Source organism: Fistularia commersonii, chromosome 20, assembly GCF_037954325.1.
Source record: "Fistularia commersonii isolate RoL2024-O1a breed Wild chromosome 20, RoL_Fcom_v1.0, whole genome shotgun sequence".
Classification (NCBI taxonomy): domain Eukaryota; kingdom Metazoa; phylum Chordata; class Actinopteri; order Syngnathiformes; family Fistulariidae; genus Fistularia; species Fistularia commersonii.
The window spans coordinates 11,169,811-11,184,182 of NC_141303.1; the positions used below are offsets into that span (position 1 = coordinate 11,169,811).

Here is a 14,372-nt window from a genome sequence, read left to right on the forward strand (position 1 = left end):
CTGCTTGAGTTGTTTAGTTCATTTACATCGTATTGTTTCTCTTATTGAATTCATAGTTTTAACTTGAGTGGAGGGTTTGGACCTTTGCCTGCTGTACAAATTTAGCTTTGTGCATTTTCTATTTTTATCCATCTGTCTAATAGTTTTTGAATCCCAGTCTATACAACATCTTATACCAAAAAAGGGTGTGAAATCTACCTTTACACTCAAATTCACATCTTTGCACGTTGTTAGATCTTTTTATCACCAACAGAAAGGCTGGTAGAGAGCACAATTGGCAAATAAGATGGTTGTTCGAGAATACCATTTGATCAGGTTCAAACACCATCTGCTGAGGGAAATTATCTGGCTGCATCTGTGCTTTCATAACATCATTCCCACAACTAAGCGGCAGTAATGCGATAGTGTTAATTTCTAACTGCTTTATTACAGCACATGATTTGGCATAGGTCTCTGGATGCCACCCATGATAGCAAAGGAGCAGACTTCATAGGCGATGATGCTAGTTGTCTACTAAAGTTGCATTTGCTAAATATATTGTATATATGTATTTTGACAATCCACCAATGAGGAACAGGCTCTCAAATTGTGTGGGCAGAGAATAGTTTGTCCGCCTTGTCAGATCCAATCTGGAGGTCATAAATATGGATCATGATGGAATGTATCAAATTTTGATTTATTATCATGATGGACTTCAATTACATTTATATATTATTCAAACCAAAAAGGCATAATCTCAATGTGACTGTCTACTTTTGGAAAGATGGTAGACCTTTCTTTACAAGTAGGAATCTTTCTGTATCAAAAGTTGGTGTGTTTCATACAGCATCAGTGGAGTCTTTACAAAAAATAGCAAACCACTCAATGGACTTTGGGCAGGAGGGGGAGGATGCCCTGGTCACCTGGTGGGTCTTACCCTTGCTTTTATGATAGTGGGCCTTGGGTCCAAAATACCCTGCATCTTCCTCAAGGCAGGGATGACAAAAAGATTACAGGTGACAACAGCGGATACAGGGTTTCCTAGGACAAGCAGCCGGAAGGCAGAGGGAAGCAAGGGGTAGGGAACAACAATATATGAGAAACACCTCTTCAGAAAAATATGGCGTGAATGACTCTTTCTCTCAACTTCACACACTACCTGGGAGAGCAAAGATAAGTTTTCGAGCACCATCAATGTCCAACGTGGCAAAGGTTGTTGGGAGACTGAAAAAAAAGGAGCATATTTCATCTCAGAATGATTATTAGATAAATAATATGGCTCCTCATTGACTAAACGTTCATATTACTTAAGAGCAGGGGTCTCTAAAAGTTGTCACATCGTGAAATGAAATAAAGCGCAAAGAGACCTATGATCAGCAGGATGGGTTAAATAATTTTAACTATTTATATGTATTGTTATTTAACTAAGAGCAACAGGGAGTGGGAAAAGAAGTGGAGAAAGGTGTACAAGCAGGTTGGAATGGGTAGAGAAAATAGTCAGGTGTGATAAAAGAGTATCAGCCCGAATGAAAGAAAAGGTGTTCGAGACAGTGATGAGACCAGCCATGTTATACAGTTTAGAAACAGAGGCATTGAGGGAAAAGATATGAGGTGGAGCAGAAAGTAGTAGAGATGGAGATGTTGGACATTCTCTTTAGGAGTGATGTGGATGGATAGGATCAGGAATAAGTCCACCAAAAGGACAGATTATTTGGGTATAGAGTCTCAAGGGACATACTGAAATGGTTTGGACATCACAGAGCCTCGAGAGGGTAAATATATTAGTACAACGATGCTGAAGTTGAAACTGCCAGGTAGGCAGACCGAGAGGAAGACTGATGAGGAGATTTATGGATGGAGTGAGAGATGACATGAAGTTAGTTGTGTGAGTGAAGAGGATGTGGAGAATAGAGTTAGATGCAGGCAGGTGATTCGCTGCGGTGACCCCCGAAGGGAACTGCTGAAATGAATGAAGAAGAAGAATCTCTTAACCCCATATTGAGAACCATCATTTTCTTCACCTCCATTGTATACCCGTGGTCCAAAAAACCCTGCTGCTATTATCCGAAATTTCCATCATCCCCATCTTGCATGTTTAACCATACACTACTTTGAAATTTAAATCTGAAATCTGCACTTACTATCTTGTTGAATTTTTTTTTAAATAACTGTATTGGGAAAAAAATCGGATTCGTTTCCTCACCCTGGTTTCATGAAAACGCGACCAAAATGAATCTGAGCATGAAGATCAATATCCAGCACCTGCTTTAAGTAGTCCTGAAAGACACCACACACAAACAATTACATATCCTGAGAAAAACTCGAAAACCTCAACATAGTCAAGAGGGATTTTTGAAAAATACAAAGAGCATGATCATTCTGGAAATGAAACCTTTCCGAAATGTGAAAGTGTTTTAACATACAATAATTAAAACACACAATATCTGCAATATTCTAGTTATTGTGTTTAATCTGTAGTAACTCGTGTTATAAATCCATCAGACCAATTACAGTGAATTTGACTTTCAAGAGTTTTAAATCATTTACTGTGAGATGAAGATGTTATTCCTTATTTAAACCACAGGGTGTCAGTAAAAAAGTAATGCTGTGACTGAATCTTTGCACTTCAATACCTTCTCTCCCATGGAGACTCCTCCTGAGGTTATGATGACATCAGCACGGCTGATGCCTTCATTCAGAGCATTAAGAAGGTCATCGGGGCTGTGGGGCAGACAAACACACAAACAGTGTTGAATACCAACTCACAAGGGAGGAAATGATGGCAGGGTAGCGAAATAGACTGAATGGATTTGGAACTGATCAAGTATTGTAAAATAATGAACATTAGATAAAATATATTTAAGAATGTAAGCATTGATGGCTCAAGAAATATAAGAAAAAAAGATGGGAATGTGTACTTGTCTCCCACAATGCCAAGATTAATAGTGGGGTAGCCATGCTCCTGGATAGTAGCCAGCAGGGTGGAGCGGTTGCTGTCCCTGATCTTCCCAGGATGGAGGTCATCTTCTGGGTTGAGCAGCTAACAGGACACATGGGTAGAAGTTGTCTAATAGATTCATTTTTTTGTCAAGTGCATAAATGTCCCTTTAATGTGAGAGCAGCAAGCACATTAATTATTAATTTAAATATATGAATTAAGAGTTTATTTTCCTACATCTGTGGCTGGGGTTCTTCAGGTGGACACAGGTGATTTTTCGGGGAAATAAATAACATAAATGTGAAAGGAAATAGCCTATTTCAGTGACAATAGTTTAGAAATGAGGTCTTTATGGTAAAGGCCTTATTTTCACATTTTATTCTTTTTTCTGATTTTCAGTTCAAATTAACTTGAAATAATCAAAATACCAACTAAAAATAATAGGGAAAAGTCCCCCAAACTATGCCCAAAGACCTTCGAGAATTTTTTTTTTTCACTTTTTAGATGAAATTACCTAACCATAGCCAGAGGTTACATTAAAAAAAAACTGGCAGGTTTGGACAGCTTGACATATACTTATAGAGCTACAACCAAGTGTTTGGTGTGCCTTAACACTGTTTGTGGGTCTCCATGAGATGCACATGAATTGAAATTCCTCCTGCATATTATTCACACAAAAGTCATGTTTCAATCACTGGAAAAGAGCCACCTGGTGACGGATAAACACGTTCTTCACACCCCAAAGCACACGTAAAATAGCTGAAAGCACATTCACTTCTGACTGTTGTTCTGGCAAAACAGTGTAGATTGTGCATAAATATGAAGAGCAAATGACACACTGTTGTATGAGTTGTATTAAGGACTTCGCGATTGAAGATTTTTGACACATAACAAAATATACGCTCTCTTGTCATCCATTACCTCATTTCCTGTAGACATAACAGCCACTACAGGAAATTTTTGGACCTCCACCTCCGTGACTCCAACAGTGGCAAGGAGACCAATCTCAGAGGGGCCCATGTGGGTGCCCTTGGCCAGCACGCATTCTCCACGCTTGATGTCGTGACCAATGGGCCTGTGAGATGATAGAAGACAGGAATGGTTCAGCAAGTGACCCATTGGCTCCCAAGAGGAGGGTCAAAACCAATCATAGCTGTAGCAAGAAAAAGAGGTAGGGGTGGTGAGATGGTTTAGAAAAGCACAAAAACGCCAAGGGGTGGATAAGTGAAATTTAGATGGTTACCACTGATTACATCAACCCTTTTAACCAGTCCATTGTGTACTTGTGCATTCAAATTAGGCTGAGGCCATAACACACTGACCTGATGTCCTGTCCCGGGCGGGCCTGGACTAGGATTCGTACTTCCAGCTCTTCAGTGCCCTGAGGAAATAAACATTGGGTTAAAATGCATAAAAGCTGGAACAACCAAATATTTACAGGGTCTCAAAGTGCTTTACTATGTTAACACCATCCCTAATTCCTACTAGCGTCACACAGTAATGACAGAGGCTGACATTCAAGGTGCCACCCAAGTCATCAGGAGCAAACAGAGGTTCAGTATCTTGCTCCCAGACACTTTGTCATTGCGTCTGGAGAGGCTAGTGATTAAAATGGTAACCCTCCAAATAGATTGACGGCCACACCACCGCCTGAGCCGACCTACCGCCTGAATAATGCTGTCAACTTTTTGATCCTCTCCATAAATGCAACTGCTACCATGACTGGGAAATTCCTTTACTCATCAGTGGGCTGATGGCTCTCAGACTTACATCTTCAGACTCACGGAGGAGCTCCGTGTCTTCCACCTGAACTACGGCGTCAGCCCCGCAGGGTATTGGGGCACCTGTTGTCACCCTCATCACCTGGCCAGGCATCACTGTATGAGTGGGCTGTACAGAGACACATAGGAGACATTATAAATGACAGGCAAAAAGATATGAACACAATGAGATTTAAGTTGTTAATGTCTCAATAAATATTTCAACAAAAAGGGCAAAAATGATGATCAGATAATATTCAAAAATAAAAATAGATGGTATTCATTGATAAAGCATGTGTGATGTACACTTGTGCTGATTGGGAAGTGGGAATGGACAATAACTCTCTGAAATGTACACCTTTCTCAGAGATCTAATATGTTTTTACAGTTCGCATCACTTTGACAATTAAGCTCTGCATTGGGGTGAAAGGCTTTTCATTCTCACTTAAGAGAACACACTAGTGTGCTATAAACACTGGTCAGGGTGTGAGATGAGAGACAGAAGTAAAGTATTTTATTTTGTGTGTGTGTGTGTGTGTGGGAAAAACTCTGAGCATTTGTCTGTGTAAGGGTCTTTTTATGAGCGGGGAAGAGAGCATGTGGGTAAGTGTCAATGTGGGCGCGAACCTGCTCTCCAGCTTGGGACTCTCCAATGATGAAGCGGTCGCCTGGGCCGTCAGCAGCTGAAATAAAAGAAAGATTTAATAGTTGAGTCAATTTATTCCACATGTGTGCAGCTGAAACTGTGTGTAGGAGGGAGTAATTTAGTTGAGTCACTGTATTTCTGTGGGCAACGGTGTGAAAAAACAGGAAGAGTGGAAGTGAGAATGTTTGGAATTCTTTGAGTTAACATCTCTAAAAATGACAGACAATGCATTTATAACAGTAGATACCCTACAAAGTCTAATGATTAGTTATACTATCAGATCCTAATCTGTGATACTAAACTATGTTGAATCTTGTTCCTGGAACATTGAAAGATCAGCTGTTCCCCCGTTTCCTCTGTTCAAGCATAAATATACGTTTATTTTTGTGCAGAAAAGGAATGTGATGATGATTATTATTTCTATTATTACCCCGAAACGACACCATAAGTCACTCTTTGTAAAAAGAAAATCCAGTTTAAACAGCAGTTGACCTTCCCCTAGTATTTCTCTTTACCTACAATAAGTCCACTAAATTGCTTAAAATTTGACGGAAATTTTCAGAAATAATCAGCATCATGTTAAAATGGTAAGAATTTTTGGTCAACACAATCTACAGTTAGAAGGAAATACAATAAGGATCATATTTTCTTTTTCACCTGATGGAATGTTTCAGGTGTAATAAAAGCAAACTTTTCCAAGATAAAATACTACTGAATAACAATTTCTTTACTCCATAAACAGGTATATTAAGTAAGATTAGACGATTTTGAGCAGATTTTATTTTTTTCTCAACATCTTGTCCCTGATCCTTTTGAAAACAACAGTTTCACAGCTCTTTGATTCTTAGCATTGTCACGCTTTGTATCCTCTGCAAACATCCTTTGGCCTGGGATTACCAGGGGTAAGAGCTACAATTAGAAGTATTTATCACCATTTTTTTTGCTTTTCCTTAATAGAGGAAGAGTAATATTGCTCTTAAAAAGCAGTAGCACCTTCTACACTCACCTTCTGGGCACTACCAGTTTTGCACAAGTGCCTCAGCTGACCCTCAGATCTCAACACATAAAATCTCAACATCAGTGGTGTTCATTCTACTTTATCAGCTTGTGCCAACAGATGTTACACGTGCTTTTAAGCTGTCTGGAGCACACAAGCTGCTCCGGGTTAACCGACCCCTCCTTTACCCTGGACCCTAGCCACTGATGTTTAACTTTTCTTGGATCTTGATGAGAGTATTGCATTAAGAAGTTTCCCCTGCCTCAGGGATTTGGGTCTTTGAGACCCATTGCTTTAAACTCGCAGCAAAATTTGAGCTATCTTGAGTCCCAGGTTCACCCGCTGGCTATGGAAAGCCCCTTCAATGACCCACAGAGTCATACCCTTCCACTGTTGCCGTGGAAGCCCTCCACTGCCCTGGCATCCTCTTGGTCATCACCTGGCACAATTTGGTTATTTATGTAGGAATAGAAAGATACACTGGACAGCTAGGCCCTCAGCTTTTCCCGACCGTTTTAGAGTAAGCATACAATGTTAAATAATGATCACATGGACATGGCAAAACTGCAAGTGCCATGTTAGTGTTTGGAGTCAAATAAACCTATACATCAAATGAAAAAAGTGCTATCCACAAGAAACACTTGTTTGAATGCCTGTCAGCTACGTGCAGTTTATACCCTTGCCTTTCAACTCCCATAGTAGAAATTTAAACGGTTTGGCTTGACATTATGATGTCTCATTGAAGCTGACCGTTGAACTTTGAAATTTTGACACATTCAGTGTTTTTTTTGTTTACCTTCCCTCCCTCCACACACAAATAGACCTTTCAACCATGACCATATCTGATCAGCTAATCCCTAAGTGAGACATATTGCATTCACAAGATGATGAAATACAGACAACCTGAAAACATGATGCTACGTGCCACTGGTGATGCCAGTGAAGGCACAAAAATATGTTTCTGCAAAGCAACGTAAGAGCGACAGATAATAAATTAGGGTGTTTCCATGGTTTAAATTATTCTAAAGTGCAGCATACGTTTTTACAAATTTGACATGCCTTGCAGAATCTCTAACTACAGCTGGCCTGAAAAAGAAACCAATGTTGACAGTGTTCCCATTCAAGATTATAGATATATACTTTTGTCTTAGCTGATTTTTTTTTCTATTTTCTATTACATTTTTCTGCTCTCATCTGTTATAGCTCACCTCTTACAGCATAACCATCTTTGACTGAAGCAGGAAAAGGTGGCAGGTTGTCTTTGGCATAAACGTCCTGAGCCAGGACTCGACCCATCCCATCTGTAGGAAGAGGAAGAGGGAGATGAAGCTCATGAGTGACTAAAGAAGGAGGAAAAGGATGATGGGTTAAGGGTGGCAGACAGGGAGAGTGACAGAAGAGAGAAACACAGCATGTGATTCACATGAAAATACACAAAGACATATCTGCCAGAGGGGTGTATATGTGTGTGTGTGTGTGTGTGTGTGTGCGTTCATGCACAAGTGTTTGTGCAAGGGAGAAAAAGTGTGACAACATGAATCAAGATCTCACTGTGTGACTCACTACCTGACCAGCTCTCTCTCTCCCGTCTGTGTTTCATTTTTTGTGATTCATATACAATGATGCTGTAATCCAAACGGCAGATGACTAAGAAAAAAATGCCCATGAAATGCTAATGGAGGAAGCACAGAGACAGGAGGCAAGAAGGAAACAATAGCAAATCATAGAGTGCATGTGAAGGAAAGAAAGCAAGAAAAAGACAGAGGGAGAGTGGGAGGAATAGCAAATTTCTAGCACTAAAATACCTTAAGCTGCTGCTATATATAGCATTTCTCTGAGCCTCTATGCTGTGATCACATGGATGTTAATATGAGGATCTAAGCTTTGATATGAATTAGTTGATAAAAAATTATGCATGTACAGACGCAGACATAGACACCCACACATGTATACACACATCACTTTCTAGATGGCAGTCATAACAGAAAACTGAATATCATGCAATGGAAATATCCTAGGAGGCTTATGTCCCATCCGTATATCTTGAATGTTCAAGTCCACATTTCATGATGAGATATTGATGAATATTTTCTTGACGCATCTTCGCTCCAAGATGCCATTTAATCAGCTTTTCAAAATCATGACACTGACTTGAGAGTAAAAATAGAACAGCGGCAACGTCTTGTTGAGGAGACAACGTGTGTGTTTGATCAAATGTGCTTCAGATGGGTTTGGAAGGGTTATATAATGGCCACTGAAGGATGGGAGAGGAGGTCACTTATCCAAATAAGCTACTCCAAAAATGAGGTCATATTTAGAGCGGTTGTTTGAAAGTCAAAGATCAAGCTTGGATTTCGGATGATCGAAACTGAACCTTATTCATAAAGGCACCAGTTTGATTTGTTCATTCTAATTAAATCCCTGCTGATGTTTTTAACAGGCACTTTCTGCGTACTGAAATGTTGTTTGTTGCCACTGTCTTTGCCTGGAATGAAATCCCAAAAATGAACTGTGTCCTCTCTTTTGAAGTTAAAATTTGTTGGAAATTCACATTTTTAGTTTGAAAAGTGACAACATGTATGTAACAGGAATGTGTGTTTGTTTACTTTTGACCAAGTAAGACCATAAAAATGATACACTGTCATAAACTGTTATTTTAACTGATGAAGGCATGTATCTAGCTCCTCTCTGAATGTGCAGAAGGCATCAGTTTTTCTAGCCTCCAATGGGATGATCGTAAATAGGAAAAGTTCCAAAAAAAGATCATGTTTATCTCCAAATATACTCAAAACACACTCACCGCATTTTGTTTGTGGTGCTGAATTATTACAATAGCAGTTAGCATATATTCTGTATTTAAAAAATAGACATAAGTGTAATAAATAGAGGTAAATTTGTAGACAAACATACGACATTTATCGTTTTATCTTTGTTGCTTAGATGAGGGCCTGAGAATGCCAGGAAAACAAAACATGTATCATTCTCTATACAGTTAGTCCTGCATACCAGGTTGCATGTACATGGAGCCAATCCAAGGTGACAGTGAGAGGCAGGGTTTATCCTGGACCAGTTGCCGGTCAATCACAGGGTCACATACAGTTTGGAAATATAGAACTATCACACTCCTAGTTATGGGAGATGTGAAGCAAATATGTGAATTTCTTTAAACTCATTATCTTAGCCCGAATGTGACAGCAACCAATCATGTATGCAAAAACGACACGTTTTTTGGGAGGTTTACAGTCAGGTAACGGTGGGTATGACTGTCTAACAGTTTATGCTCCTATATTTACTCTCTACTGTAACTGTCAATCTATTGGTAAAATCAGAGTAATGTGAAATACAAAGTGAATTTCTTGCAGTTTGTGACATACGCACGCACGCACGCACGCACGCACGCACACACACACACACACACAAACACACAGCACTTAATCTAGTGGAAGAGGTGTTCCAGCTGTTAACTGTTTAAATATTTCATCTCTAAAATCCCCTCAGCCTGTCTTTGTTAGCTCCCTTTGCTCCTTCCCAGTTGTGTAAGCAAATCCTGCTTCTCATTTTCCTCCAACAAAACATGGAACATCACTTTACACCAGGAAAAAGAAAGGGTGTCTCTTTCTTCGTTTAGGTTATAGGAGTCCTGAGTGCCACAGGCCATCACTGCCCCCAGACCCTGCTTCCTCTGTCTACAGAGATGAAGACTATGTGATTATCTTCGATGTATTTCCCTTCTGGCCCCAGCTTGGCCTCTGTCACCTTCCTTTGGCACCGAGGCCTTTCTGCCAAAAGAATAATGAAACCCAGGGGTCACAAGACTGGTGTGTATGTTTGGACATGCCAATGCAAACAAAACACAGTATGAAACCTGTGAAAAATTCAAAGTACAATTTCTTTGGAATTCATGTCACAGGATAAGTGTCTTATTATGTAAATTATTTAAACAATGATACAATGTAAGCTAATGTCACAAATTCTGCCTTGATTGAACTCATTTTATTCAATTCAGGAGTCATTATTACGTTTTAAATCCATTTAATAGGGCTGGAACCAATCAGAGCTGACATTGCTGGGGGGGGTAACCTGGTCTGGTCACATATCAATCACAAGGCCACATTCAGAGACATACAACCCATTTATTCTCTGTTCACACCTACGTACAAATCAGTATTTTTTGTTGTGGTTGGTTTTTGTTTTGTTGTTTCTTTTGAAGTAGATTTCTGACTAAAGCTGATATGATGACATGTTAGTAGATCCCTTTTGATTTAATGACAGATGAGTATTAGGTTTCAAATAAATGACATATCAGCTGAGATCAACTCATAATTCCACCCCTACTTCCCACATTACAGTGATGACATATTAGACAAACATGTTTGTAAAAACGAACCAAGAAGTTGAAAATCAGATTTTTAGTGTAGCAAGTATATATGAAGCCACCAGCAAACATGATATTGACATATTATCTCATTGACATAATAACAGTAAACATGGTTCCATCAGTTGTCTCTCCCCCCAACCAATTCAGACTAACAGTGGCTTTCAATTTGATTAATATTTCTGTCAAAACTCTTTTCTGTCACAATTAGCAACTCTTAAGGGAAATATGCGGCCATTCGTTGGCAAAGAGAGCAACTATTTTTTCATGACTTGACTGACACTGTGGCCCAAGGACAGAGATGCTGATTCAAGTGAGGTGTCCAGCTGTGGGCAGTGTTTACTGCCATGCATCCTAAGTGGGAACATGTCGTCATATCAACTGATGGGCATGGACAGCATCATACTCCAGTTTGAGGTCATGAAGTCAGATAACATGATGCAAAAATAAGTTTCAAATCTTGGTAATTTTCTAAGCCACAATATATATGTTCTGTTAACAGTGCATTCCTGGACGACAGCCAGCTGGCTTGTTCAGTGAACCAGGGTGGAAACTTTATCTGTGTTTCTGGCTCTTCCCCTCACAGGCAGCATGAACGATAACAAGAGAACAAACCCGCTGTTCGACTCACCTCTGTAGTTGATAATCTCAGTGCCCAGGACGGCGGTCATCTCCAGCACAGTGATGAAGGCTTTGTCCATGGAGGTGAGGGGGAACGGGGACATGCGGTGCCTCCGGGCCACCTTGGTTATGTCCACTGCACTATGACCTGAGAGGAAGCATACCATATCACCAAACAGGAATGTTTTATACAGTTTGTTGGGTGGAGCTGACATGTTGTCAGACATGAGGTGTTGATTTAAAAAACAACTGGTTATAGACTGACTCCTTGAGGCATGCTTGTTGATTAATTTAGGCAGTCCCAACCTTTTCAAGATACCCTTTCACAGCCAACACACACCTTTTCAATATTGTCAATATAATAAACAGTGTACAGGCTGAGCATTCTATTCTTTTGAAAATTGAATTATATTTGAAACAAAGTTTATTGAAAATGAAAGTAAGCCATCATTGGCAAGTTTATTGTTGTAATTTCAAAAAGTTTGATTGTGTCTACGAAGAGACTTTTTTCCTTTCTTTTTAACAAAGAGTTACCTGCTTGTTCTCAACATTTAAAGTCTATGCTGTGATTGTTTGAAAGTTGCAAGAGATGGCAGTGATGGGAAGGAGAAGAGAGGAGAGTGAAAAACTCTTCTGGGATTAATTCCCAAGATATTGAAGGCGAATGTGGTTGCAGCCACAGGAAAGAGAACCAGCTTACTAAGACGTCACAATATATTTCAAATATTCTTTTTCAAATATTCAGTGTGTTATCTTAAACCTAAAATTTAGAGCAATGTGCCTCGGGTTTGAGTTGGGCTCTGTCAGCCGTGCAAGTCAAAACACAGAACATATGTGTTAATGAGATAGATACAATTTGATCTAAACAAAGACAAGTCAGGTAAAGCATCAGCAAGACAAGTGGATTAAGAGAGAAAAACTTGGATTCAGAAAAAAACCCCTTCAAAACCACGAGGAGGGATTGTTAAAGTTGAGGTCTGTTTGTTTGCAGAAGCAGCGGAAAACAGCTGGATGATAGTAGTGCTTGATAACGGCTATGTTGGTCTAATAATACCTCTAATAATTTCAAAGGTAAAAGGAACAAAGCAAGGTGTAACTAATGTGTAATCTGCTCTCTCTCCCCCTCTTCGACTCTCTGCCTCACAGCGAAGAATAGTCACTGCGCTTTGATTTTCCTTGACCCAATTTCTCTTCTTTAAAACATACACTTATGCTTCTACAGCATATACCAATGCTTAACAACCTCAGGCAAACATCATGTACACAGACATTCAAACACAACATGGAATGACACAAACACACAAGTCAAGCATCACACGCACATTTATAATCTATTTCTGCGTGCTGGAGAGTGCATGTAGTGACATACAGATATGACAAACAGAAAAGAGAGAACCCTTCAAGACCTATAAAACTTAGCACTCACTTGATCTTAGGATATTTTCTTTGCTGCTGCATCGTGACTGCACCTAAAAATGGAGAGAGCAAGCGGAGACAAAGACCAAGGGCAAAAAGGAGAAAGAAAGAGCAAAGGTAGTGATAATTTAATATCAATTGTGCACACTTGACTCTTTGACACACTTGAAATGAGAAACCGTTCATACAACAACCAGAAGCAGTGTCACAATACACTGTGCACTTTGTCCTGCTGTTGGGAGATGGCTGCATCTCCTGCATTATTTTTATCATCACTTTCTGTTCACTAACACCATCATATCACAGGTGATGTTCACACTGATAAAGGCACAAACATGTGACACTACTATTATATTGAAATACTAAGCATATAAGGACAAAGGCAACAACATAAAGAGTGACATTATCGTATCACAAGGTCATAACAGATGCATCAACTGTGCTACGGTGTGACATCAAATGTAGTGAAAATGTAGTGTCAGGTATAGATTGTGGCTGCTCAGATGTGGCGCAGGATGGTAAGATTTCTCTGGAAATCACTGATGCTGCGTGGTAGCTGCACTAGCACTCAACTACTTGTAACGGTGGGGTAAAGTGGGGAGGAGAGCAGGGCAGGAGAGCAGGTCAAAGCTTGGCTGAGTTTTCCTTTTTTTCCTTTTTGAGGCTACGAGTGACTGGCTTTACCGGCTGAAACTTTTATGCTCTAATTGTATTTCAAAAGTTGTATGAAGGATTTTAAAGATTTGAAAAGGCTAAGGTTAGCTTACTTTTTTTTTTAAATAAATTGATTATATCACTTTAGTATCATTGCAACCACAATTGGATGATATATTAAGAATAATAATGAAATATACTTTGTGCAATTTTCTGGCTGGTTCACATCAAACTTATGTTAAAGTTAGTAATTGCTCTCTGTTCTGATCTGCTTTGTTTATTGTTTTCTCAGCTTTATTAGAGCACAGTGACCTTGCAATAGTACATGATAAAGCAGCATCAACAGTATGATTTGATGTCATCCCCTGTCAATCTTCTCAGGCTCTTGCATGATACTGAAATGTTTGCCACTGTGATAGAAGAGCCTTCATGAATTTTCAGGTGGGTAGCGGAGTCTCCGTGTTTCGCCTAACTTTTAACCAAATAAAGTTAGGTCAAAGTTTCACGATGTAAAGCCAGCCTTGTGAGTAGAAAAATAGTAAATGAAAATATGATAGTTATGACCTTTGAAATGTCCAAACATATTTGTAAAAATGACTAGAAGTGTATTTATGAGCAGAAAAAGACAAAGCTCTTGATCTCACAAGTGTGAAACACTATTTGTCTGCAAATTGCTGATAGACGGCATTTACCACTAACTGTAGCTGCAGCCTGAATACATTTGAAGACTGTTTTGGGCAACTGGAAAACAAGTATAAAAATCAAAATCACTGGTTTGTGAATCTATCATGTGAGTCTTCTGAAAAGGGTCATTCAACCATGTCACACATAATCACCTGATGATTTTTTCTCAGTAGCCATGGATATGGACTTCAACGCCCTCTGCATTGTTTACAAACTGAATTGTGTTGGGTATTGTTCTATTATATTAGTTCTTCAAATGTGAGCTAATATCTTTGATGGTATAAATTTGAGTGTGAAACAAA

At 39.4% G+C, this 14,372-nt stretch overlaps 1 protein-coding gene across 8 annotated transcripts in view; it reads right to left on the reverse strand.

Annotated features, from left to right (window-relative positions):
- Positions 1 to 14,372, reverse strand: part of gphnb (gephyrin b) — a 96,515-nt gene that overhangs the window by 2,600 nt on the left and 79,543 nt on the right. For 6 of the 8 annotated variants that reach the window (XM_086166968.1, XM_086166965.1, XM_086166964.1 and 3 more), the window contains 12 exons: positions 12,743 to 12,785; positions 11,327 to 11,464; positions 7,529 to 7,621; positions 5,305 to 5,360; positions 4,688 to 4,807; positions 4,240 to 4,298; positions 3,839 to 3,992; positions 2,898 to 3,019; positions 2,613 to 2,700; positions 2,183 to 2,256; positions 1,136 to 1,203; positions 917 to 1,020 (listed from right to left, as the gene is read on the reverse strand). In XM_086166968.1, coding sequence (XP_086023094.1) covers positions 917 to 1,020; positions 1,136 to 1,203; positions 2,183 to 2,256; positions 2,613 to 2,700; positions 2,898 to 3,019; positions 3,839 to 3,992; positions 4,240 to 4,298; positions 4,688 to 4,807; positions 5,305 to 5,360; positions 7,529 to 7,621; positions 11,327 to 11,464; positions 12,743 to 12,785 — 1,119 coding nt within the window. The remainder of the gene's footprint in view (positions 1 to 916; positions 1,021 to 1,135; positions 1,204 to 2,182; positions 2,257 to 2,612; positions 2,701 to 2,897; positions 3,020 to 3,838; positions 3,993 to 4,239; positions 4,299 to 4,687; positions 4,808 to 5,304; positions 5,361 to 7,528; positions 7,622 to 11,326; positions 11,465 to 12,742; positions 12,786 to 14,372) is intronic. The other 2 variants (XM_086166966.1, XM_086166969.1) reach the window with 1 other exon arrangement.